At 55.2% G+C, this 25477-nt stretch overlaps 1 protein-coding gene and 2 pseudogenes across 2 annotated transcripts in view; 1 reads left to right on the top strand and 2 right to left on the bottom strand.

Moving 5' to 3' along the window:
* LOC116418826 overlaps positions 1-744 on the bottom strand; it is a 60820-nt pseudogene extending 60076 nt beyond the window's left edge.
* Positions 431-22559, top strand: VASH1 (vasohibin 1). Its single transcript, XM_023184619.2, has 7 exons — positions 431-2078; positions 9219-9307; positions 10436-10492; positions 12391-12465; positions 15178-15559; positions 17507-17619; positions 18494-22559. Exons 1-7 carry the CDS (start codon positions 1770-1772, stop codon positions 18564-18566), a joined length of 1098 nt encoding a protein of 365 aa, XP_023040387.1. The 5' UTR covers positions 431-1769; the 3' UTR covers positions 18567-22559.
* The window catches only part of LOC111521312, a 6623-nt pseudogene continuing 2417 nt past the window's right edge, over positions 21272-25477 (bottom strand). The window contains exons 2-3 of the transcript XR_002724914.2: positions 23234-23391; positions 21272-22321 (exon numbers count right to left, since the gene is read on the bottom strand). The product of XR_002724914.2 is annotated as an uncharacterized LOC111521312 (transcript). The remainder of the gene's footprint in view (positions 22322-23233; positions 23392-25477) is intronic.

Raw genomic sequence — 25477 nt, 5'->3', positions numbered from 1 at the left:
CTCACTGTGACCACCTCGGCAAAGATATGGGGAAACTGAGGCCTACAGAGGGAAGGGAACTGCTGAACGTCCCAAAGCAACACAGGCACTGAATCTGGTCTAGAATCCCACTCGTCTAGGCCAGTGCTCTCGGTCCTACCCGCTGAGGGCCCCTGCGAGGAATCCTTTTCAAGAAATTCCCGACCGCAGGAATTCCTTCTGCACTAGGAATCTCCATGGATTTGCGCTCCGTTTGGCACGTTGAAAACTTCCTCTGCAGCTTTGCACCGGCTTCGCGGTGCCCTGACAGCTGGGTGAGGAGGGAGCGAATGCCCACCGGCGTCCTTGGGGTAACTTGGGCCAACTTGGGCCAAAGGGACCGCTGCGGGGGGTGGAGGACGAGGCGCGAAGGCGCTGGCCCTTTAAGGGGGGGACGGAGCGCATGCGCGGCGCGGGCCGGAGTGGAGCCGGGTGGGCGGCTGGCGGGTAGGGGACGCGGTCGGCGGCAGCAGGGCCCAGGGGCGGCGGGGCTGCAGCAGCGGCGGCCCCAGCTTTGCGGAGCCGCGATCTGCTAGTGGGCTCCGCGTTGGCGGACTGCTCCCCAGGCACCAGCGCAGCGCGCGCTAGCTGGGCTTCGTCACTCGCCTCCAGCTACATCCGCCGGCAGAGGCTGCGCGAGCCTCCGGGCTTGCGGTCCCCGCCCCGCGGTCCTTCCTCCACCCTCAGCCAGGGCAGCGGCAGCCCAAGCAAACAGCCACGGAGCATCCTCCGCCCGCCCCGGCCGCGCCACCGCCCATGCTGCAGCCAGTGCCAGGCAGCGACCCCGCGGCCGGAGCCCGCCGCTCGGTGACCTCAGCCTGGCCCCTGCGAGCCGCCGGAGCCGGTCCCGCTGAGCCGCGGGCCCAGTGCCCTGCGATGGCTCGGCTGGTGCAGCGCGGCGCCAGGTGCTCGCAGTCCTCCCGCTGAGACGCGGCCGGCTGGGGACCCGCTGGGCCTCGGCGCTCGCAGCCTTCGCCTCCCCGCCGCGCCCGCTCCCTTTCTGGGGACTCTGCCGCTGTTTCTGGGGACGCGGGGACAGGGGGCCCAGACAAAGCCCACTTTGTAAGGGGAGTTGGCCGCGGGCGTGGAATGTGCGCGTTGGCGCGCGCCCCCTCCCCGCGCCCCGCCAGCTGCGAGTCTTGGCTCCCTGACTTGTCTCGTCGCGTCGGAGAAATCGTCCCCCAGCGCTGCTCTCCAGCCCAGGGATCCTGGTTCGGAGCTCGCGCGGCCAGGAGTCGCCTCGGTCTCTCCTGGGGCGCGCGCAGATGTGAGCGTGCGAGAGTTGTGTAGGGGTTTTTTTTCCCTCCGAAACTGAGACCCAGGGCGCCCAGTGGGCACCGGTGCCTTGACTCTGTCCTTTCTGCAGCCGCTGGTCCGAGCTGTCTGGCCTCAGTTTCCCTTCGACTTTTCTCCGCTCTGCCAGCCCTCACTGCTGCCCGTCATTGTTCTCGCAGTTAGATGGGGGTGCTTTGTGACGGCTGCCAAGGTGGGGTGTGTTCTCTTTGTCCTATTTTTCAAACAGAACAAGGCCTCCAAGGCTGACCCCAGACAACCCACCCCCTCGGACCCCACTTCACCTTATTGCACTGATTTTTTTTTATCAAGTAGTAGTTTATTGTACAGGAGCCACGCCCTGATTTCTTAAAGGCGCCTTGCACTCTGGCCATGTGTTATCTCTGCAGCTGGTGTGTGGGAGGCCTCTTGTGAGCCACCTGTTTTCCCGCCTCCACCACCCCCTCGAGGATTTAGGGATGCCAGGGGGGAAGAAGGTGGTTGGGGGTGGCAGCAGTGGTGCCACTCCAACATCTGCTGTGACCACCGCCCACTCTGGGGTCAGGCGTTTGGAGACTAGCGAAGGAGCCTCAGCCCAGAGAGATGAGGAGCCAGAAGAGGAAGGGGAAGAGGACCTGCGAGACGGAGGGGTCCCCTTCTTTGTCAACCGGGGTGGGCTACCTGTGGATGAGGCCACCTGGGAAAGGATGTGGAAACACGTGGCCAAGATCCACCCCGATGGAGAGAAGGTGGCGCAACGGATCCGTGGGGCCACAGACCTGCCCAAGGTGAGGCTTGGGGGTCGGGGGTGATAGCACAGTCTAGGGTTTTAGTGACCTTGGGGCTAAGAGTAAAGCCACACTCTCCTCCCACGGGGCAGGGGACCGCTGGCTCGGTAAGATATTTAAAATGCAGAGAAATCATACCTGTCCTGGAGAACTTTCTCTCACTGCCATTATAGGAGGGAGGTTCACATACCTGTCTCCAGGAGGTCTTCCCCGCTATCTTTTAAAATGCGCACGTTTTACAGGAGGGGACAGCAGCAGATGGAACTAACAAACACACTAGGATGGCTTGACGTCTCATTTGCTTGATGACACTTGCCAAGCTAGAGAACTGTGAGCAGACAAATGTCATGAATGACTAAGGAGATGCAGGGCTTCATATGTTGAGAAAATATTTTCGTGCATTATGTCACTGAATTCTCCCAACAGCCTTGTGACGTTAAGTGCAGTTTGGGTCCCCATTTTACAGATGAGAAAGCTGAAAACTCAAGTAGGAACTCAAGTCCCCACAGCCAGTAAGTGGCAGAACTGAGATTCAACTTCAGGTCTTCAGGAGAAGGCGGGGTGGGTGGTGGAGGGAAGTGTCCAGGTCCTCTTCTCTGTTGGACACTAGATTCAAGGACATTAGAAGAGGTCTTATGGAGAAGCATACAATGAAATAATTTTTCTGTGTTGGCTGTAACTCCTCCTCCATGACAGCTATCTTTCAGTTGTGTCACCAACGAAAGCAGAGGCTGTATCTCATTCATCTTTGTCTTCCCAAGGCCTCCTGTGTGCCTGGCACAGAACAGGCACTTGTGTGTGTGTTTGCTGAATAAAAGGGTATTTGAGAGTTTCTGAGCTGTACGCTGCTATATGGAAATACATGCCTGATATTTAAAAAAAAAAAAAAAGAAAAAGAAAAGAAAAGAAAAAAAAAACATGATCAAGACTAGGAGGCACTTTGCCAAATGCAGAGGCCTGAAATCTCCAAAAAAGAGCCCTTTGGACTGAGTTCAGAGCCCAGTGCTTAGCCCTGCCTGCCCAGGTCGGAAGGAAGAGGGCTAGGAAGAATGGAAGTTAGTATGAATCAGACATGAGGACAAGTGGCCTGTTTTGTTTTTACCAAGTTATCGGTACAGTCATCAGAAAGTGTCTTCTGGGAAAAAGAGAATCAAAGGTTGAAGGTTAAAATACTGCCTAATGTTTCCAGGGGAAACAAAACGTAGATTGATTTGGAATGGCCGCATAAATGCGCTCTGCACTGACTTACCATTTATTTAGCTAATCCCCTATAGTTGGATGTTGTTTCCAGTTTTATTCCTAAAATGAATACTGTGGTGAACATTCTAAAATATAATTTTTGGGGTTCATCTCTGGTTTATTTCCTTGGGAAAGATTCTGAAAGTGAAAGTATTACATCAAAGGATACTGACATTAGTAGGGGCCACCTGCTTATCTATATGGCCCCTCTCACCTAATTGAGATGCAATTTTCTTATCAATAAAATGAGGTTGATTGTGGGGAAGATGAAATGAGAGACTGTGTGTTAAAGTATTTGACAAACTGGAAAGCCCCAAACCATTACCTGGTTATTAGATATCCATTCCCTTTTTTTTTTTTTTTTTTTTTTTGAGGCGGAGTCTCACTCTCTCCACTGGGCTGGAGTGCAGTGACACGATCTTGCTCACTGCAACCTCAACTCCACCTGCCGAGTTCAAGCGATTCTCCTGCCTCAGCCTCCTAAGTAGCTGGGATTACAGGCACCCGCCACCATACCCGGCTAATTTTTGTATTTTTGGTAGAGACAGGGTTTCACCATGTTGGCCGGGCTGGTCTCAAACTCCTGATCTCAGGTATTCCACCCACCTCAGCCTCCCAAAGTGCTGGGATTACAGGCGTGAGCCACCACTCTCGAGATTACAGGCATGAGTCACCACGCCCAGCCAGATGTCCATCACCTTTACTCATGTCCTTTATCGAGCGGGAAGACTAGGTTTTGCTCAGATTGGTTGTCCCGATGAGGCCAGAGTCACACCCTGCTCCTACCTGAAAACGTTGGGCAGCTCTCCAGATGGCTTGTATCTGAATCATGCCATAAAAGAGTGTGAATAGTTCCCTGCAGAACTGTCACCACTCCTGGGAACTAAAAAAAGTTCAGTGAGCTCACTAGTAACTGGTTTGTAATGTCATCTTGTCATCTTCAGTCCTCATGTACAGGAAGGACACGGATGAAGGAAGTCTAGGGGTGGGGGCTGTGTTGTGACAGACCCCTAGACTTCCACCCCTAGGGTGGAAGGAATTTTGTGAGAGGTTTGGAAAAATTTGAATCTCCCCCTCTTCAAACCACAGATCTCAGATAAACCGCATGAGTCTGCATGAGGTCCCTCCTCTACCTGGGCCCTGAGTAGAAAGGTGCCCTTAGAGGCCGGGCACAGTGGCTCACGCCTGTAATCCCAGCACTTTGGGAGGCCGAGGCGGGCAGATCATGAGGTCGGGAGATCGAGACCATCCTGCTAACATGGTGAAACCCTGTCTCTACTAAAAACTTCAAAAAATTAGCCGGGCGCGGTGGTGGGCGCCTATAGTCCCAGCTACTCAGGAGGCTGAGGCAGGAGAATGGTGTGAACCCGGGAGGAGCTTGCAGTGAGCTGAGATCGCGCCACTGCACTCCAGCCTGGGCGACCGAGCGAGACTCCGTCTCAAAAAAAAAAAAGAAAGGTGCCCTTAGAGTCTGAGAGTGCAGTGGCGTCCAGCAGGCCTTGGAGAGAAGCCGCATGGGTTGGGCGCCTGGGTGCCAGTGGCAGGGTGGGCTGACCCCATCCTTACCATCCCTAGGGCCCATGCCACTGGAGCTGGCACAGGGGCATTCCCTAGAGCGGCCACACAGTTTGGGGCTCAAGAAGTGTTTTGTTGGGACTGTACAATGCTTTAAAAGGCCACTTGAGCCAAAACTTAAAATTGGGAGATTTCTCACATAAAGATCCAGATTTTTGGCATCTTTTCAGAAAATAAGACGACTTGGGAACACATGGGAATCTGCAGTCCCATGAAGCAGCTGTCAGCTGGGGCTGGGGAGTGGGTCCTACTCCCCCATCTTGCCACCATCTCCACCACTCACCTACCAGGACTGCCTGCCCTGTGTATGTTACCTGCCTGGCCCCTGCACGTGGTTGAGTCTGGGACCCCTGCAGGGTGGTGTCATAAAAGGAGAGCACTCTGGAGTCAAAGCCACCTTGTTCAAATCCTTGATCTCCCATAACTGTTTATATGAGGGAGACAGGCAACCTTCTCGTGCCTCAGTTTCCTCAGCTGTGAAATGGAGCTAATAGCAATGCCCATCAAGAGGATGTTAGAAGAATTAACGATGCAAAGCATATGATGCTTCATTAGGTGCCTCTAATAGATACCCAGTAATGGAGCAAGGAGTGAGTGTTCATCAACACCCCACTAGCGTGTTGGAGAAGCAGCCTGTAATTACAGGGATGATGCCAGTATGTTATAGGGCAACAATTTCTAGAAAGATCCCACATCCAGCAACAGCTTAGCCTCCTTGATAAGAGTCTCTCCTTGAGGTTTCAGGCTTCCACCACCTTTAAAAGCTTAGTGACCACTGACCCCAGACCCAGCTGCTGAAGGTCTTTTCCTGCCGAATGGGAATTTGGACATCTCCTCTAGTTACTTATGATGACTCCAGAGTGCTTTCCTTTTATTTATTTATGAGACAGGGTCTTGCTTGGTCACCAGGATGGAATGCAGTGGCACAGTCATGGCTTACAGAAGCCTCTACCTTCTGGGCTCAAGTGATAGTCCCGCCTCAGCCTCCAGAGTAACTGGGGCTACACGTGTGCCCTACCATGCCTGGCTAATTTTTTTATTTTTTTGTTGAGGTGGGGTCTCGCTATATTGCCCAGACTGGTCTCAAACTCCTAGGCTCAAGTGATCCTGCTGCCTCAGCCTCCCAAAGTGCTGGGATGACAGGCATGAGCTACTACACCCAGCCTGGACGTCTCCTCTAAAAGGGAAACTGCCGCGATCAGCATGTGCGGACTGATATCTTCGGGACACACTGATGATGACAGCGAACAGGAATTAAGTCTGTGCTATGTGCCAAACCCTGCTCTAAGACCTCGACCTGCAGCATCTCATTCACGCTGTAAGGCTGATTCTGTGTTGGTACCCGCTTTATAAATGAAGTGCCTGAGGCACTAAAGTCACGACTGGGCCGGGTGCGGTGGCTCACGCCTGTCATCCCAGCACTTTGGGAGGCTGAGGCAGGCAGATCATTGAGGTCAGGAGTTTGAGACCAGTCTGGCCAACATGGTGAAACCCCGTCTCTACTAAAAATACAAAAATTAGCTGAGTGTGGTCACGCATGCCTGTGATCCCAGCTACTCGGGAGGCTGAGGCAGGAGAATCACTTGAACCTGGGAGATGAGGGTTGCAGTGAGCCAGGGTCACGCCACTGTGCTCTAGCCTGGGTGACAGAGCAAGACTCTGTCTCAAAAAATATATAATAAATAAAGTCATGACTGTAAATGGCAGAGCTGAATATCCACAGTGACGATCTAGTTGGAGACTCAGCCCTGTTGCTCTCTAGGACACACTTTTTCGGCACACACATCCAGCCCCACCTCCCCTAGGCCTCATTGTGCTAGACTGAAATAGACCCCTCCAGTGAGAATGTCTCGGTAGAACTCAGGACTGTAGGGGTTCCTGGGGCCGGGGGAATCCTTGACCTTGGCTGTGGAGAAGGAGTGCTCCCTGGGGAGATCTGGTGGCTTTACCACTCCCCCACCGTGCCCCACTTGTAGGTTCCCTCCCACCCCTCAACAGTGAGGAAGTATTTCCCGACTTCTGTTTCCTGTTTCGGAGGTTGGGGTGAGGGGCAAGTCCTAAAGTGGGCCTGATCGTTTGCATATACAGAATCTTTCTTATTTGTGTTTGAGTGAACGAGTCTATGTGGGTAATGAACATTCAGAAAAAAAGGTGTCGGTGCTGCCTACAGTGGGGTGACTTGAGTCAAAGAGCTAGCCTCAGGGAGGGTGGCCTTAAGGTCCTGCCTCTGAACCCCCAGGTATTTTCTTGACTTTTCCTTCTCCCAGAGCAGCCAGTTCCTGGGTCCTTTGTCTGAACAGCCAGTGCCAGTGCTCTCGTGGGTACTGCCTGGCCCCGGCCCAGGCCTGGCTCTGGGTGAATGATCCAGTCCTGGGACTGCAGCTCCCTGTTTGCAGCTTCTTGTGGGAGGGTGTATTACAGTCTTTATCCCAAGCTCCTCAAGGTCACTGGATCCTCACTTGTGTGCGGGGATGATCTGCCTGCTTCCCTGCCTCGCAGGGGCTGCCGCCTGCAGAGACCAGGTGACTGGGTGGATGTGCCATGCTATTTAAAGTAAATTGCTAAGTAATTCCTCTAATTCCTCTTCCACCTCCCCAGCCCTGTATGCTCGACATGGGGAGGCCAGGCCCTGGGGCCCATTTGGCACAGGGTGGCCAGACAGGAAGAGGGGGAGCCCCCCACCCCGGGCTTTTACCCTGCTGGTGACTGTAAGTGGTGGTGCCAATTTGGGGAGGGGGAGCCATGTGAAAGGGAAATGGCTCCCTCCAGACAGAGGTGTCAGCGGCTCAGGAGCCAGGGCAGCCAGTGCGGTTGCTAAGGACTGCCCAGACAGGAAGGAGAAGACAGACGGGAGGGAGGGCTAGGAAGTGCAGGCGACACTGTGGCTCTGGACCAGGGCCCCTTCCCTCCTGCGTCTCCACCCCTTAGAGTGAGGAGGTGTCTGTCAGACACTGTCCCGTGTGCCTGTGCCATCAGCAGCACCACAGACATGAGTGTGCAGTGATAACTGGAGTGTCACTTCCCTCCTTGTCAGAGCACCAGCCCCTGCAGTCACATTATTTAAAAAGCTGGGCTGGCATCTCCACCACTCGAGAGCCTCCCAAGGAAAGGAGGAAAAGAGCTTCATCCTTCCCTCCCTACACAGCCCTACCCCCTTCCCTTGTGGCGGGGCTCAGTCTGGCCTTGGAGGGCCAGGTGGAGGCTTGGGGGCAGGGGGTGGGACCTCTCTATGTGGGAAGCCTTATAGCTACTGTGCTGGTGGCCAAGGGGGAGCTCTGAGGGGTGGGCCTTGTCCTCGGAAGTCTGGTTCTTCTACCCAAGGAAGTCTGTTCTGAAACCTCAGAGGACCCTAGCTGATGTATCTCTTGGCCTCCTCGGCCTCACCTCCTTGTTGTAGCCAAACCTCCGGATTCAGGCTCCCCTGGCTGGAGAGGGGCCCACACTGGCGTAATGGTCTCTTTTCTGGAGACTGGAGGCTGAAGGAAGCCTGGGGGTCAGCTGTTCCTGACCTTACCTCAGTAGCCTCCGGGCTCCCAGGCACTGGGAAGCTCTGCCTGTTCTCTCCTCCACCATTTCTGAGCTGGGTGCTGGAAAGTGCATTCTGGGGAGGAAGACTGGCTGGGTACCTGGAAACCTGTACTGCTTAGATGTGGAGCTGGCAGGAAAGGGAAGACTTGAAGGAGGACCCAGGCCCCCTGTGCAGGCCCCAGCAACAGAGCTACATCTAGACCTGTTCCAAAATATGTCCTTCTGGCCTGCTACCACTGACTGACTCCTTGATCGTTCAAGTTGGTGCTCTGGAAGGCCTGGCACATATGCCCATAATACTGGGTGGGTCATACCCCCTACCAAGGATGCTCACCCCCTCGGGACCACTCCCCAAGCTTAGGGCACCACCTGAGAGGATGGGACCCCGGATACACCAACTTTGATCCAGCACTTGAACCAGAGCAAACTTCAAACCTAAAAGAACTTAACCCCGATATTATATTCTTAAGTCTTGAAACTAATGAATATTTAAAATTTAAAACAGTCAGTGAATTACCTAAGTTTTTCTAAAATTATTAAAGAAGCATAAAATTGGAATATCAACATATGCTCCAAATGAGGAATGCTGTTAAGTCTCGGGAGGGAAGGAATGGCTGGGCTGGGGCCCTGGCAAGAGTCTTCCAACAAGGGGATGCCAAGAAAGGAAGCTCAAGTGGGAGGGAAGGGAAGCTGTGCCTCCCCAGGGTGGGGTGCCTCTGAGGCCTGTCGTAGGGGGTTTGGTGGACTGGAAGCTCCAGGGTGAGCCTCTTCTTGTGACCGCTTTTTCTCTGTCCCCAGATCCCCATACCGAGTGTGCCTACGTTCCAGCCGTCTACACCTGTCCCTGAGCGCCTGGAAGCTGTGCAGCGCTATATCAGGGAGCTGCAGTATCCTCTCTGGTCAAGGGTCATGGCCACCTTCTGGCCGTTGTGGTGGGCATTTCCACACAGAGCTGAAGAGGTATCAGCAGAGCCGCCTCATTCCACAATGCCAGGGCTGCCATTCACATGGCATCTCTGTGGTCCCTGCTGCTGTGGGATATGGCCCGTGTCCCTCCTGGATGTCGGAGGAATTTTGTCTGATGAGTGCAGGGCCCACTCCGCACTCTCTTGCCACTCACCTCCCGCTCCTGCCATATGACGGGGTAAAGAGAGGGAAATGGGTCCCGAGCGACTTGCTGGTGGGGTGGCCAAGTCTAGATAGATCTCCTGCTCTGTTGTCCACCCAGTCCTAGCAGAGAGGGAGAGAGGGAGCTGCCTTGGGGCTTTTGAAAGTCTGGTTTTGAATAAAGAGGAAAATGGCAGAGAAAAAGGATTTTAGGCTTCAGGAGGTAACTTCGGAATCCTAGAATTTTCTCCTGGTTCTTCTCCTTTTTCTTCCCTGGCAGGAGCCAGCAGGGGAAGAGCTGGGCTCCCCTGGGTCCAGATTCCCCTGTGTCCCTGCTCTGGGCCCTCCAGCCCCTGCACCCTGCCCCAGAGCTGTGTGTTCTGGGTCCTGTCTCCCAGGCTTCTGGCTGCAGAGATCAGAGATGGGAGAGCTAGGCATGGATCCTGGGTTGGGGGAAACCAGGCCAATGACTGCAAATCGGGTCCAGCTCCTCACTATGCCAGTGGGGAAACTGGTCCAGTGAGGCAGGTGGCTGGCTCGGGAGCAATTAAAGGTGGAGATGGACCCCCTACCCTAGCCTCCTCTCAGTTCCTGTGGCTTCTCAGCTGGTTGGAAGATGAAGTGCTGCAGGGAGCTGTTCCCAGCCACAGCCTCTTTCTGGCCCTCACCGGACCGGCCGCCTGCTCCATGTCTCTTGTCCTAAGAAGGGAAGCCAGGGGAGAACAAGGGAGAAAGCCAAGGAGGGTGAGGGAGAGGGAAAGAGAAGGGGGCGTGAGGTGGGGAGCCGCCTTCATGCTGTGCCCCCATCTCCCCTCCAGGAGACTTGGCTCTTGAGCTTGGGGATAGGCAGGGAGAGAGGGCCAACCTCCTTCAGGCCAAGCTAGGAAGCCCTTAACCCATGCCTGCAGGTACAATCACACAGGGACACAGTTCTTTGAAATTAAGAAGAGCAGACCTCTGACAGGGTAAGTGTGGGGAGGCCAGTCCTCTGCCCCAGGGCTGGCTTGGAGCCTCTTGAAAGCCCTGTAGTAAGCCTTGGAGTGGAAGTTTATGGGGCAGTCAGGGACTCTTTGGAAGGAAGCCAGCCTTTGGGGGCAGGTGCCACCATGGGGCTTTAAGGATGTCATAAAGAGGAAAATTCGGCTGAGATGAACAGCCAGGGCTGCCTTGATGAAAAGGAAATCCCAGGTCCACGCTGAGCTAGAGAGAGGGAGAGAGCCCGCCCCCAGCTCCTGCCTTGGCCAGGAGAGAGGGTGGTCCTAGGTGGACTGTAGGTGAGCCTCAGATCTTTTGTTTTCAAGTGAGAGATGGACCTTGCAGGAGAGAGCCCTCCCGCTTCTCTGTTCTGCAGCTGCTGCACTCCCCATTGCTGGTCCCCCTTGCTGGTCCCCATTGCACGGTACTTGCATGGTCACCCCATTTGCCTTAACTCCCTGGACTCTTTTCTGGGCATTGAGTAGAAGGCCCAGGGTCTGAGAACAGGGAGCTCCCTGGAGAGAATGTTGCATCTGTCACTTCCCATCCTGCCACCCTGCGCGTAGCCCCCTGCCTGAATTCACTTCTCCGGGAAAGTTTCTGCCCATGAAGCCCCGAGGGCAGAGGAGAGTGAAGAGTGAATGCCACAGCTCAGTCTAGGGGCTCAGCCCAAAGATGCCCACAGGCTTAAGACCCCTGGGCTTTAAAAATTCATGTGAATTGGCCAGGCACAGTGGCTCACACTTGTAATCCCAGCACTTTGGGAGGCCAAGGCAGGCAGATCACGAGGTCAGGAGTTTGAGACCAGCCTGGCCAACATGGTGAAACCCCTTCTCTACTGAAAATAAAAAAATTAGCTGGGCATGGTGGCGGGCACCTGTAATCCCAGCTACTTGGGAGGCTGAGGCAGGAGAATCATTTGAACCCAAGAGGCAGAGGTTGCCACGAGCTGAGATCATGCCACTGCACTCCAGCCTGGGTGACAGGGCGAGACTCTGTCTCAAAAAAAAAAAAACAAAAACAAAATTTAATGTGAATTTTACATCTTGCCCCATATATAATGTGTTTGCTTCTTTGTGAAAATGCACTTAAATGGCTTATTAGCAAAATTACTTAATTACGCCCTCTCCAAGGCCCTGGGTGGAGTCCACCCTCCCTATCCCCAAAGCTTTGCTCTTGTTGGCCAGTGGCTGCTGTGTGCTGGGGGCCCACTCTAGCCTTACTTGGCATGGAGGAGTCCAGGTGCCTCCCGAGCAAAGCCAGTAGCCAGGCTGAATCCCCAGGCTGGGGACAGAGGGAGGAACCAGGCCTTAGGGAAAGGCTGTCTTAAAATGGCCTGAATTCCAAGTTCAGGAGCAGATCCGGAAGTCGGCACGCAACTGTCTGCCTAAGATCCCACATCCAGGCCCAGGCAGCTGCGGGGAGGCAGTTACAGTCAATTAACAAGCTCTTGGGAGAAGCCATGGTTGGGTCAGGGGTGTCCACTGTGCTTCAGAAGGGAGGAGATCGACGCTGACGTCCCTCCTCCCCACACTACCTCCCAGAAGGCCCCAGCCTGGTGGCGGTCAAGGTCCTGCCCCCAACTTCTGCTGCCCTCCCCCAAAGCTCTTTGGAGCAAGAGCCAGGCGTGGGAGGGGGAAGTGAAAGGAGGGAAGAGGAAGGAGAGTGGACCTCCTTCCTGTCAGCAGTGGCCGCCTCTTTCCCACCCCCACAGGCTCCAGACTTCTGTTGGGAGTGTGGAGGGAGGTGCCGGGCCTGAGCTGAGAGCAGCTTAGGGGGCAGCCTCTGTCCTTCTGGCATTTCTAGTCCACCCTGTCCCCTCCTTCTCACACTTCCCTGGCAGGGGCTGGAGGCACTGTCCTTACTGCCCTGCCTCCCTTTCCCACAGGCTGATGGACCTGGCCAAGGAAATGACCAAAGAGGCCCTGCCAATCAAATGCCTGGAAGCCGTGATCCTGGGAATGTATCCTTCCTCGCCTGGAGGGGAGGGGTCTGGGCTTCTCTGGGCCTCAGCTTCCTGCCCCGAAAGTGAGGGTGGGGGAGGTTGAATGGGCTCCAGGGCTCTCCCATATGCAGTCATCTGGTTGGCCCCAAGATGGAGAAGACCCCCCTAAAGTGGAAGAGCCCCCCACAAAATGGAGGAGTCCCAGAGGCCCAGTACCCCACCTCTCAGTTGCTATCTTCCCAGGCTTACTGGGCAGCTCTTTTTTGAGTCACGTGGACACAGGGACCCTGTTTTCTGAACCCCAAATCAGGGCACAGTGTCTCACAAAGGCTGTTGTACCATTTCCAAGAACCATACAGTCTGGGAGGCACAGTTGGAATGCCCAGATGTTGGCATTTCCAGAACATGTTGATTTCTGGACGAGATATTAAAGCAAAACTGCTTTTAAAAAACCCCACAAGGTTTTCCAGTCACACCCCCGCCTCCAATCCAAAGGGCAGAAGTGGGGCCTGTAGCTGAGTCACCAGGGTAGCCCTGGAGACAGACCAGCCACCAGGAGAGGCCGCCCTCCCCAGCCCCACAGTAAGCAGCGGGAGAGGAGGAAGTGCTGATGGCTGGTTCTCCATCCTAACTGGTCAGTGCCTGAGCCCTACCTTTTCTTCTCAGTCATTTTATTATTAAAAATGTCGTAAATACACGTGAAACATAGAACATCATGAACTTCTATGCACCTGTTAGTCAGCTTCACCAGCTCAAGGTCAATTCTGTTTCATCTCTTCCCACCCTGCCCATATTCTTTACCAGCTTTTTCAACATTTTGCCTGCACCCCTGGGGTAGGCAGCCCACTGGGCTCAGCACTGCAGAAGAGCACAGGTTAGGTGGGAGCCAAGAGGGTGAGAGGGAGGGAGCCTGATGGCACAGGAGTCCCTTCTGAGGACAGGTCCTGGGAAGACTGATCCAGGGGTCCATCCCCACCCCTACACAGACATGCCTGCCTGAAGTTCACACAAAGAGGCGGCGGGTGCCCTTTCCGCAGAGGTCCCGGAGGGAACTCCAGTACGGCAGGCATTTGCTAATAGGGCAGGCCCGTTTCAGGAGCCCGACAGCCTTGCCCTGTTTATAGGGTTCTTTGCTAGGATGAGCCTGAGGCCACCCAAGAACTTCAGGCTGCGGCCAGTGCTTCCTTCATGTCTTCACATTCACTTCTTCTTCAGGGGCCACACACCAAAGTGGAGGCTCCCACCCTCATAGGAGAGAGACTGGTCCCCTTCCCCAGGAGCACACACACAAGTCACTCCAGGCAGGGTCCTATGGTCTCGAAGCCTTTCAGGGGTCACCTGGTGGCTTGTGGGCAGGAAGAAAATGGGAACAGCCCCCATCTGGGCGAGGGGTTCCTTCTCAGTGTCCCCACAGCTCCCTCGGGCACATCGCGCTCAATGGTTCTCACGTCTTGTCCTCACCGCACTCTGAGCCTCTACAGGGCAGGGCTGTGTGTTTCTCATCGCCGTATCCTTGGTCACTTACAAGGAGTCAGGCTCAGTAAGCATTGGTGGAATGATGGTAGCGCTGGAGGGACGGTGGCATAACGTCTCAGCACAGACTTTGAGGTCAGGCTGACCTGGACTTCAGTCATGGCTGGGCCACTTACTCACTGTGTGACCCCCAAGCAAGTTCCTTAACATCTCTGAGCCTGGGAGTCCTCCTCTGCAAAGAGGGATAGTGGCAGTGTGTAGAGTTGTTAGGACAGTGGGCTGAGCCGGTGCCGGGAGACACAGCACAGCGCTGGACATGGTGTCTGCTGCATGCTTCTATCCATTCATCTCCTTCTACCCATCTGTTCAAGAACTTTCTTTGAGTAACTGTTGTGTGCCCGGCTTGATGCTGGGCCCTGAAGAACATGACAGACAAGGGCCCTGTGCTCTAGTGGAGGAGACAAAATAAGTAAGGAAAAAGAAGCGGTAAACGCTGGTCGTGGTGAGTGCCGAGTGCCGAGGAGGAGGTGAGGGTGGCGCAGGCTCAGTTTCAGGCCTGAGGGGGAGCCAGCTTTGGCGGGCAGGGGAAAGGCGGGTGTAGGAAACTCAGGTGGGAGGCCCCGGGGACTGGAGAGGTGAGCAGGTGGGGCAGAGGTGTGGGAGGCGGGAGTGGGCTGGGGGTGGCTTAGAGGCACCTCCCAGGCCTTGGGAGTACAGGTGATTGTATTTGAGGGGCCAGAGGCAGGGGTGCATGTGGATGTGGGGAGAGGACAGGGCGGGGCTAAGAGAAGGGTGACTGAACAGAACTGCCTGCATCTGTGAGGAAATCCATGTGTGAAGGAGGAACAAAACCCAGAGGCCGTGTCTGCGGCGTGTGTGTGCGCGGAGGTGGGGGATGGAGGAGGAGGGAGTGGGGCAGGAGAGGCAAGGCCTCTCCTCCGACCTTGGGCCACCAGGCTCTGAAAAGCCCTGCAGTGCGGCACCAGCCCTAGCTTGACTTTAGAGCGGTGGCCACAAATCCCTGGAAGTCCGGTGCCTATTCGAGGTTCCCTTTATTTTGAACTCCTGCTGGATACCAGGCTCAATGCTAGATGGCAGGAATACCAGGAGGAGACCTCAGGTGTGTGGAGATAAGCAGGGCGGGTGGCTGCACCCCAAGGCAGGCGGCGCCTGGACCCCGTGGCTCTCCGTCCCAGTCCCTCCCGCTGTGCTGGCCCGTGCTTCTCCCGGCTCTTTCCTTAGCGGGGCACCGGCCAGTTACCTCACCAACAGCATGCCCACCCTGGAGCGCTTCCCCATCAGCTTCAAGACCTACTTCTCAGGGAACTACTTCCGCCACATCGTGCTGGGGGTGAACTTCGCGGGCCGCTACGGCGCGCTGGGCATGAGCCGGCGCGAGGACCTGATGTACAAGCCGCCCGCCTTCCGCACGCTCAGCGAGCTCGTACTGGACTTCGAGGCCGCCTACGGTCGCTGCTGGCACGTGCTCAAGAAGGTGAAGCTGGGCCAGAGCGTGTCGCACGACCCGCACAGCGTGGAGCAGATCGAGTGGAAGCACTCGGTGCTGGACGTGGAGCGCCTGGGCCGCGATGACTTCCGCAAGGAGCTGGAGCGGCACGCCCGCGACATGCGGCTCAAGGTCGGCCCGCCTTCCGCGCCCTCGCCCCCTCCCCTGCCCCAGCAGAGGCGAGGTAGGATCGAGAGGACTGGGGAACTTCTCGGAGGACTGGGGTGCTGGGGCCTTGCTTAGTGGTCGATATCGTTCAGGTGGTCCCCTGGGGAGGGCAGACCGGGATGGCTGCGGAGGGAGGAGGTGGGTGGGCTGGGTTTGGATGGTGGTAGGTGTTGGGCACATGGAGAAGGGGACTTTGCAGTCAAGGTCATTGGTGGGGAATCACCGCCCGTCTGGAGGGTGTGGTCGGGTGCTGTGATGGGCAGCCTCCCCCCTCTTCCTGTAAGGCATCCTGACTCTGCCCCCAACCCCAGCAACCATTAAAGGACTAGGGGGAGGTCAGAAGAAAGGCAAGTCGGACCATGTGGAAGACAATGAGGGCGGTGTTCCTTCTTCCTCTTCCCATCCACACTTGAGCAGGAGGCCATGGGGAGTGGCCTCGGGGCTGTTGTACCCAAAACAGCTGGGCTGAGCTGTTGAGCCCCAGAGCCTTTCAGCAGGCAGAACGCTGACCTCTGCCTGGGTTCTCCTGGAGCTGCCAGGGCCCCCTGCTGGGTATCCACATAGCTCAGTCACTGCTGTACTGTGACTGCGCCTCCAGGCAGCCTGGAGCCTCCGCCTCAACCACGGACCTCTGCACTGCCAAGTGCACTGCTTCTCTTGACAGCCGGTGGTAGGTGGTAGCTCCATTTTCAGGCTTGGAAGCTCAGAGTCTTGCTCACAGGCAGTGAGAGGCAGATTGGACTGGAGCTCAGCCTCCTGATGGGGAAGCCAGGTGTGTTGCAGGTGCCTGCAGGTGTCCTGGCAGGGATTTTAAGAGCTACAGCAGGCCTAGCCATTGCCAGCCCTAAGCCAAGATCTCCTGGGGTGACGGGGCCTTCCCCTAGGGCAGGGGCAGGCTACAGCCAACCCTGCGTTAGAGAGCTGCTGCTCCCCACCTAGCTCTGGGTCCCCCAGCACCCTGGCTCTTGCTGCTCAGTTTGCTATTGTGTCTTCAAGGCATCAGATTGGATCTAGGGTGAGAGCCAATAGTTACCTCGTGTTTAGAGCTGCGATGGATTCCCAGCCTATTCAGTGCTAAACACTCCCCTGTTTCTTGCCCCTCTCCAGCGCTCCCATGTTTTGAAAACTCAAGTCAAGCTGATGGTGCCACATAAAGGATGACTCCTTTGTTTTTCTCATTTTTTTCTTTTTTTTTTTTTTGAGACGGAGTCTTACTTTGTCGCCCAGGCTGGAGTGCAGTGGCGTGATCTCCACTCACTGCAAGCTCCGCCTCCTGGGTTCACACCATTCTCCTGCGTCAGCCTCCCATGTAGCTGGGACTACAGGCGCCCGCTACCACGCCCAGCTAATTTTTGTATTTTTAGTAGAGACGGGTTTTCACCGTGTTAGCCAGGATGGTCTCGATCTCCTGACCTTGTGATCCGCCCGTCTCGGCCTCCCAAAGTGCTGGGATTACAGGTGTGAGCCACCACGTCTGGCTATCATTTTTTTCTTAAGCAGAGCTAGAGCTACCAGTCTGACTTCTCAATGGCTGGAAATAACCAGCATCACCCTTATGGGGTGAGTGGGATCTCAGCCCCAAGTTCAGCATGAGCTGCTCCCATAACTGGCACGTTTACCTGGCCTTTGTTGGGGACTTTTTGCAATATTATGGTATCTCAGTGACTTCCCCCACTTCCACTCTGCCTTTGAGGGCCCACAGGGATTGGACAGCCCCATGGAGAAACTCTTTCCCTGGCAGCCTTAGTGCCTGGGAAATAGGTTGGGAAAGATCCAGACAGGGCAGAGCCATGATTGAGGTTCCCTGGGCCTTCCCTAAGGCAGCCTCCAGGGACCTGTGGCTCCTGGAAGGGGAGGTTGGGCTCCAGGGCAGCCCTGGAGTGATGCTGTTGCTTCCTCCTCTGCACCTAGATTGGCAAAGGGACGGGCCCTCCCTCTCCTACCAAGGACCGGAAGAAGGATGTTTCTTCTCCGCAGCGGGCCCAGTCCAGCCCCCACCGCAGGAACAGCCGCAGCGAAAGACGGTGAGAGAGGGATCATGCCTGGGTGGGTCCAAAGAGGGTTTTTTTCCTTTCCTCTCATCGGGTGTATCCCTCTTTTTTTGTACCTCTTTCACACCCTTCTCTCTTTTTCACTCCCACCCAAGGGAGGTGACTTGGGATGGTGGGTTTAGGGGTTTGTGTATTGACATTTCCCACAGCAAGGCAGTTCCACTTCCCCGGAGAAACCAAACTCTGCTAGCCCACTAGTCTGAGCATGGGTTATGTGAGAGAAAAGGTGGAAAGGATGGGGCCCTGCAAGGCAGTGAGCCTCCCAGGAATGCCATGGGGGAGGGCCTGAATATTAGATGGCTTTGAACATAACTTTGCCCCCCACCCAAGAGTCTGGTTTTTGTCTGTATCTAGGTAGCAAGAACAAGCCATTGAAATACCAGCTCTCCTCCTCTGATTTCAGCTCCTACACATCACTCTGACTCCTGCTTTAAATATAATTGTCATTCAGGAGTCGCCTCTCTGGTATGAATTCAGGGGTGGGGTACTAAGCAGACCTCTGGCACCAAAATATCCACCATCTGTGACTTTTATCTAAGAGGCTTTTGTAGATGACAGTTTCCCCTCAGAGAGATTTATACTTTAAGCTGTTACCTACCCACTGCAGCCAGATTAGCCAGCCTCCAGCAGAGAGCAAGCCTGTGAGAGCGAGCCAGGGCCACATTCAGACAGCACAGGCAGGCCAGGGCGTCCAAAAACACACTTCCACACGCACTGTCTTGTGCGTTGGAGGGCTGCTTGGAGAATGTGGCTGGGAAGCCACCAGGCAGCCGCTGCTGGCTCCCCAACTCCATCTCCCTAACAGACCACTCACTCTCCTCCTGCTCTGCTCTCTTCCTCCCCACAGGCCCTCTGGTGACAAGAAGCCTTCCGAGCCCAAAGCCGTGCCAGACCTCAATGGGTACCAGATCCGGGTCTGAGGCGGATGCCAGCACCCCAGGCCCCACCCACTCCTAGGGGTCAGGATCCACCTGCTGGAACCAGCCTCATGCATGGGGGAAGGCAGGGCTGGTGACAAGGCAGGGCAAGAGGCTGCAGCAAGAGTGTGTTCCAGCTCAGCCCCCCAAGCTGCTCCCGCTCCCACTGAGCCAAGCCCCCTAACTTTGGGCCTAGAGGCCGTTAGTATTTTATTTGGAGTTTTTAACTCTACAACTGAAGTTTAAGGTATTTGGGGAAAACAGTCCAAACGGATCTGCTGATGGTGGGAAGGCCAGTGCTTAGGAGATCCATGTGCCATGGAGCCAGGTGAGAGAGATTGCTGGTTCTGCTGGTGCCTCTGCCCCTGGCTTCTCTCTGGGAGTTCAGTGCATCCTATCAGGGGGAAGTTTCCCAGCCTTACCAGGCCCGTGGTGGGGGGTGGGGTGGGCTGGAGATGTTTCTCCAGTTCTGCCTGCCCTGGCAGAATCTTGACCCAGGGAAAGGGAAGCAGGGTAGGAGTCCTCCTGAGAAAGGTTTGTTCCATTAACCAGGAGCTTGGCACAGGCCACATCTGCCCCAAGAGCATGAGCTCGTGGCCTAGGAGAGCCTTCAGGCCCTGGAGGTCCCCATGGGCAGTGCTGTGTGGGCAGAGGAGGGGTGATAGGAGAGCCCAGGGAAGGACCTCTGAGCAGAAAGTTCCCAGGGCCTAACCGAGTCTACTTGCTCAGTCCCAGCTCTGCCTGTTGCTCTAGCCCACGGGCTCCCTGCAGAGGGTCTGGGCTTGGTGGAGGACCCAGAATGGCACTGAGGCCAGCATGGCTGTGGGAGTTGAGCAGACCCTGGGCATCAGTCCAGGAGCTGTGGCTGGGCATGGGTTGATGGGGTGGGATGCTTGGGCCTGGGTCTTTCCCCTGGCAGTGCCAGGAGCCCCTGCTGGGGAAATCAAGACCAGACTAGGATGCTTGTGTCCCAGGCCTGCCTTGCATCCTTTAACAGCCCATCTTGGCTTGGGGTTGCAATGATGGCTGGGCCAGTCACTTGTGGCAGGGCATCAGGGCCCTGGCAGGGAAGAACCTAGGCACCTGGGGTTGTCCCCAGCCTGCCCGTCAGCATGAGATACCTGGTGGGAAAGTGAGAGGATGCAGAGAGGTTGGCAGAGCCGGAGGTAGGTTCTGGAGGCTTAAGCAACAAGGAGGTGCAGGGAAAGGGTGCAGTGCAGCCACTGAGGAGGGACAGCTGGGAACTGGGGGATGCAAGTGAGAAAGGGATGTGGGGGAGAGTTTAGGATCAGGCTGCTTGAGGAGTAATGGGTTGCCTACAGCAAAGACTAGATGGCTGTTTGTCAGGAGGCGTAGAAAGGTAGAAATGATTCGGGTTATGGAAGGGTAAATGGATGAGATGACCATTAAGGTTTTGTTGTTTTACTGAGAGGCTGTAAGGCCGCTAGGGGCAGCTGCCAATAAGGCTGTAGAAGGGCTGGGGGTCTACATAAGGAAGATCAGAACTAGGGTTGTAAACTCAAACGACAACAGGGCCAGCAAATGGTGAGAAGGAGAGCTGCAGGGCTGCGTGGGGACTATGGCTACCTGAAGAGGGCACACCCTGTTAAAGGGGCCACAGCTGCTCAGCTGTTCTTACAGTGCCAGCCCCGTGTTGCCAGATTGTCTGCTTTGTCAGAGGCCAGAATTCTGACTTTTTATGTGAAATAGAATTTTTAAATGCTGGTGATCACTTCCATAAAAACTTAAAAACCCAGTACTGGCAAAAGAGGATGCCAGTTTGCAATCCCTGAAGTAGAGACAGCTCGTGCTGGGGAGAAGTCCACCAAGATGCTTTGAGGTGGGGTGTAGGAAAGTCCTGTTCCCCAGAGCTGGGCTGGGCCGGGGGAGGATCCTCGCAGCTGAGGAGAAGGAAAAGCCACTGAGTCCCCTCCCAGAGCGGGACAAACCAGAGGCCCTTTGGAGTTGCTGGGTCAGCAGCAGGGGTGGTGTGGAGTACAGACAGTATAGCTCTCGGCCTGCCAGGGAGACGGATGGTGCCTTCGAAGCAAAGAAAGAGGAAGGGAAGGCAGAGCCAGGGATGCCTTTGCTGATGAGAGTGCCTGTCAGAGAAGGCGCCACAGGCTGGCAGCTCTTCAAACCAGCAGCGCTTGACCCAGAGCCAGATCCAGCATGGCCCAGCCAGAGGCACCCTGGGAGGCCAGCTGGTCAGTCCCTTGCCTCCCCAAGTTCCTCCTGGGGTCAGTGAGCCCTGGGAGGTGCCTAACTCCAGCCAGACTAATAACAGGCACATGGTGACCCCTGACTCAGCATCCCGTCCCAGCTTTCAGGGAGTGGGGGTGGTGTGGTCTCCATGTTCCCACTGTGCCTAAGAAGAGGTGGCTCACCTTGGGAGGTGCCAGGCTGAAACTAGGTCCTTTCCGAGTCTGGATGCTGCCAGGGGTGTGGCCTCAGCCACCTCTGGGAGCTTCCCGGGAATGACAGGGTTTGAGGGGAGTAGATATGAGAAGGAGCCACTCCTGGTTCTGGAGTCTTCGGAGGTTCAACTTGCAGGATCCTTTCCCAGAGCCCTCCATGGAGAACACAGCAAAATGAAGCTCTTACCTGCTTGCTGTCTGCAGGGGAGGGAGCCGAGCCCCAGCTGATCATCCCCCAGCACTCACCCTTCCTGAGCTGAGACTTGGGGCTGTGGAGACCAGCACAGGACATAGTGGTGCTTTTTAAATTTATTTTTAACTGTTTCTCATATGTAGCAACCCCTCCTCCCCTCCTGCGCGTGTTTACACAGGCTCTGCTCTGGGGGCTGGCCTGGCTGTGAGGTTTCTGGGGAGGCAGAGAGGCAGGGACTTTGGGGCCTTAGTCACCATCCATGGTATCACCTCATCTCACTTCCTGTGAGGGACGTGGCCTGGCTGATGGGACCCCAGCTCCCACCAGTTCAGGACTGCCTTCCAGCTCCTTTGCCCCTGGAGGTGGGGGCTGCTGGCTGAGGAGGGGTCAAGGTGAATTCCGAGAAAGCTACCTGGGGAAAATGGACCAGGATTGGGGGTGGTGATTGCAAAGTCTCCCCAAAACCTGGCTCCTTGTGCTGAGTGCCAGGGGCAGAACACTGGGGAGCCAGGTATAGAGAACCTTCCTGTCGTAACTGCCAGTCCTCTCCCTCCAAGGCCTCCGCACATTCTCATGGTCCCCTCGCCCATCATGCCAGCCACCCCTATCCCTCTTCTGGCAGGGCCAAGTTGGGGACAGCAGCAGCCCTCTGGCCTTGGGATGTGATGACAAAGCAAGCCTAGGGCCAGGGTTTGGGGAGCAGAGAGAGCTGAGAAGTTGACCACGTGTGATTTCCAGCCCTTCCCGCTGGGACTTGACTTCCCGGGTCAAGGAGTCGGTCTCATTCTGGCTGGTGGAGTGCCCAGAGGCCTGTGTGAATGTGTGCACCTGCTTTTCCTGCCTGGAATGTTTTCTGGCTCAGCTGCAGCAGCATCTGCAGGCCCAGTGTCTGCCCTGTGTCCCTGGGCTCACTCCAAGTGCAGGGACATGAGTGCCGGGCCCAACGTGATGACGGTGCGAAGGGCAGGAAACAGTCTTCTGAAGGAGTGGGAGGTGGGCAGTCTGCCCCCTCCCCAGGTACCATCGCCTCCTGCCAGCTTCCCCAGACCAGGCAGGGCTGCCATGGTGCTAGCTGCAAGTCCATCAGTATTGACCGTCTCGCTCCATCTTGGTGCTCCAGAGTCCCAAGTTTCCCTTTTTCATCACATCTGACAAGAGAGAAGAAACATGGGTGTGCTTGGCCCACAGGGCCTGGTGGTGATGGACCTCCCCTCCCTCAAGCTCTGGATGGCTGCAGTGTGGTACTAGACTTTGTTCAGGCTGTTCTCATCTTAGTATTGCCCCTTCCTTTCACTTTCACACTTCTGTCATTCCTGTTGTCACTTTCCCCTGAAACGAATAAAGTCTCCCCAGCTCCTGCTGTGTGGGCTGGGCAGAAACCATAACGAGTAAGCCTTGTCTCCTTTCCTTTGGGGCTGGGGCCCGAGCCCTCCCCCAGCCCAGCGGCATTAGCCCCATTGGCTCTGGGAAGAGCCTGACCTGAGGTGAGTCTGAAGCCAGGGAACAGGAAACCTCCCAGCCCCGGCAGTTGTGATGAAACTTCTGGGTCCCAGACTCTCAGCCTGCTGAAACCACTCGGGCCTTGTTAACCCTGATCTGTGAGCAGCGCTTTCCCCTTCTCTTCACACACTGGGCCCGGCCTCCAGAGGCTGGAGTCAGCTCCCAGGATGTATCCGGGACCCTGCTCTTCTGGTCTCAGTCCACAGCAGTCCATCAGGAGCAAAGGAGAAATGGGGCGTGTTCTCCTGGGAGATGAGTGTAGCTCAGGAAACCATAGCAACCACCTCATCACTATTGACATCCAGACCCATGGTGTGGAAAACACTTACGGGTCCCATCCACCAACCCCTGTTCTTCCTCTCTGTTGTCCCTCCAGCTCTGGACCTCTTCCCACACTTTCAGACAAGCCCTAACAGTGGAAACCAGACTCGCACAGAAAATATCTTTTAGATTTCACAGCATATTTCACCCATAACCCTTCCTGCCCTTGTCTCTGTTCTCCTTTCATTCAGCTTAAGGGTAAAACCCAGACCTGTGAGAGAGGAAAGTGTATTTCTTACTTTTCATCCCAGCCAGTCCCCACAAAATCGTGGCTAGAAGTGTAGCTTCACACCACAAGACCTCCTTATTTTCAGTGGTGTGGTCGTCACCGGGGGAGAAGGAGGCATGGCAGTAGAAAAAGGAGAGGTGACCTGCTGGAATCCATAGACATCTGGGACTATACACCAGTAAATACAGGCAGTTGTGTTACAGGCGCCTTTAAATCCAGCTAAAACATTACCCAAAAAAAGCACTTCAAAGTAACCAGAATTTGTGAATACCTTGCATTGCAGCACACCCTTTCATAGAGGCAGTGAGCCTCGTAGGCTTCAACAAGACAGGTTCATACATAGTGGGGCCCCTGGCCTGCTCTTATACAAATGAGGGGCTGGGTAAGTGCGTGCTGGGGTGAGAATCTACGTAATGAGTCAGGTAGGCTCTTTGTGGACACTGGCCATTTTCTTAGAAAGCAGAAGGAAATGTCATTGCAGACTCCTGGAGGATCAGAACCCAACCTGCTTGGGGGTAGAAGGGGTTACCTCATTTCCTGCTGTCCCATTCCTCAGGCTCACAGCACGCACCTGCCTAATTTAGGCACATGGCTAACTGGGTTAGACCTTTGGGTTCAGGTGGCCCTTCTCAGAGGCCTGACAATGAAGGGGTTGAAGGTCTACTGCCCCATTTGCCAGGAGCTAGCATTTGGACCACTACCGTGGAGGTAGTGACAGGAAGTGGTCATACCAAGAACCAAGCAGAATGGCGCAGAAGCAGGCTGCCTGTAACCCTTAGTGTCTGCCAGCGGGGTGAGGGGACCAGCTGTTGAGGCCTGAGGAATGGGAAGATGAGAAGATGAGAGAAGATGGCAGAAGATGAGAGGCCACGTCAGGTCAGCTGGCGGGTCACCTGAGCCCAGCCCAAATGACAATGTGCACACAGATATACAAACTGTTTCCAACCCTGAGCCTGAAAGGACTTGGTTGGTGGAAGCACAAAACCTCCAAGAATTTTAAGTGTAGGCTCTGCTCTCCTCTCCACAGCAAGCTGAGGCTTCAGGCCTTAAGATCATAGGAGCTGACTGGGGATGGGACAAAGTGCAGAGTTCCCTCCACAACCCATGAAGTCCACATTTTCTTGCTTCCAGCAGAGCTGCACCCTCGCCACCATGCCGCTGTCTGGCTAGCCCATACCTGGAACAGTCTTGTCTAGCACATTTGCTCAGGAGAGAGAGGAGAGGGGATGCTCAGTGGACGGGGAGTGATGGGAGCCCAGTGCTGCAGGGCAGCTCCCCCTGGTGGAACCCAGAGGTGGCTCCTCCCACTTCTGGGAGAAGAGAAGCCACACTGTGCATTACGCAGCCAATCAAAACACAGCCCTCCCAACAGAGGGCAGAATGGGGTTACCAGAGGCTGGGAAAGGCAGGGGAGGAGAATGAAGAGCAGGTGGGTGGTACAAAAATATGGTGAGAAGGACTAAGTTCTAGTATTTGATAGTACAGTAGGGAGACTATAGTTAACAATTTATTGTATATTTCAAAATAGCTAGAAGAATTGGAATGTTCCCAGCACAAGGAAAAGATAAATGCTTGAGGTGATAAACGTCCTTAAATACCCTGACTGGTCATTACACTTTGTATGCATATATCAAAATATCACATGCAGCCCCAGAATATGTACAACTATCACATGTCAATTTTAAAAAGGAAAAACAAAACCACCGGAACATTCCTCTAGTTAGTAGCTACAGCAGGGCAGGAACTGGAGAGCAAAACAAAACAAAAAAAGCAGCAGCCTCCTCACTGGCCATTTCCCTTCTTTGTCTCCAGTAAAAAGCTGCCTCTGAGCTCCCCGAGCCCAGGCCCCCACCACCAGCGTCTGCCTTCCAAGAAAACCTGCCTTGCCTGATCCTGGAAAGGCTTGTGAGAAATTTGGGGTGGTAAGAAATAAACCAAAGGAGATTCTCAAATTCTATCTCTGGGATTTCTGTTTCCTCAGATGTAAAGGTAGAATCTGAACACCACCTAAACTGCCACCACACAGTGCTACTGTCTTTGCTAGCTGAGGTGGAAGTACTGTGTAAACTTAACAGAAGTGCCGTGCAGATGCTAACTGACTGAGGCAACTAGGAGGAACCCTCCCTGCCAGGAAGGGGTTTTTGGGGATATACCTCAAAGCTTAGGGCTTTCAAATACTTCCCAGCCAATGGGCCCAACTGTCCAGCCTGGCTGGGGTAACTATCTGCTCCCAACTCCTACCAGTAATTCTCTG

Source organism: Piliocolobus tephrosceles, chromosome 6 (assembly GCF_002776525.5).
Source record: "Piliocolobus tephrosceles isolate RC106 chromosome 6, ASM277652v3, whole genome shotgun sequence".
In the NCBI taxonomy this organism is placed as follows: domain Eukaryota; kingdom Metazoa; phylum Chordata; class Mammalia; order Primates; family Cercopithecidae; genus Piliocolobus; species Piliocolobus tephrosceles.
This window is presented reverse-complemented; position numbering and strand designations above follow the sequence as displayed.

Coding starts and splice junctions, on each gene's coding strand:
- VASH1 (XM_023184619.2), top strand. CDS start 1,770: ATGCCAGGGGGGAAGAAGGTGGTTGGGGGTGGCAGCAGTGGTGCCACT. Junction 2,079..9,218: donor GGGCCACAGACCTGCCCAAG/GTGAGGCTTGGG, acceptor CTCTGTCCCCAG/ATCCCCATACCGAGTGTGCC. Junction 9,308..10,435: donor CGCTATATCAGGGAGCTGCA/GTATCCTCTCTG, acceptor CCATGCCTGCAG/GTACAATCACACAGGGACAC.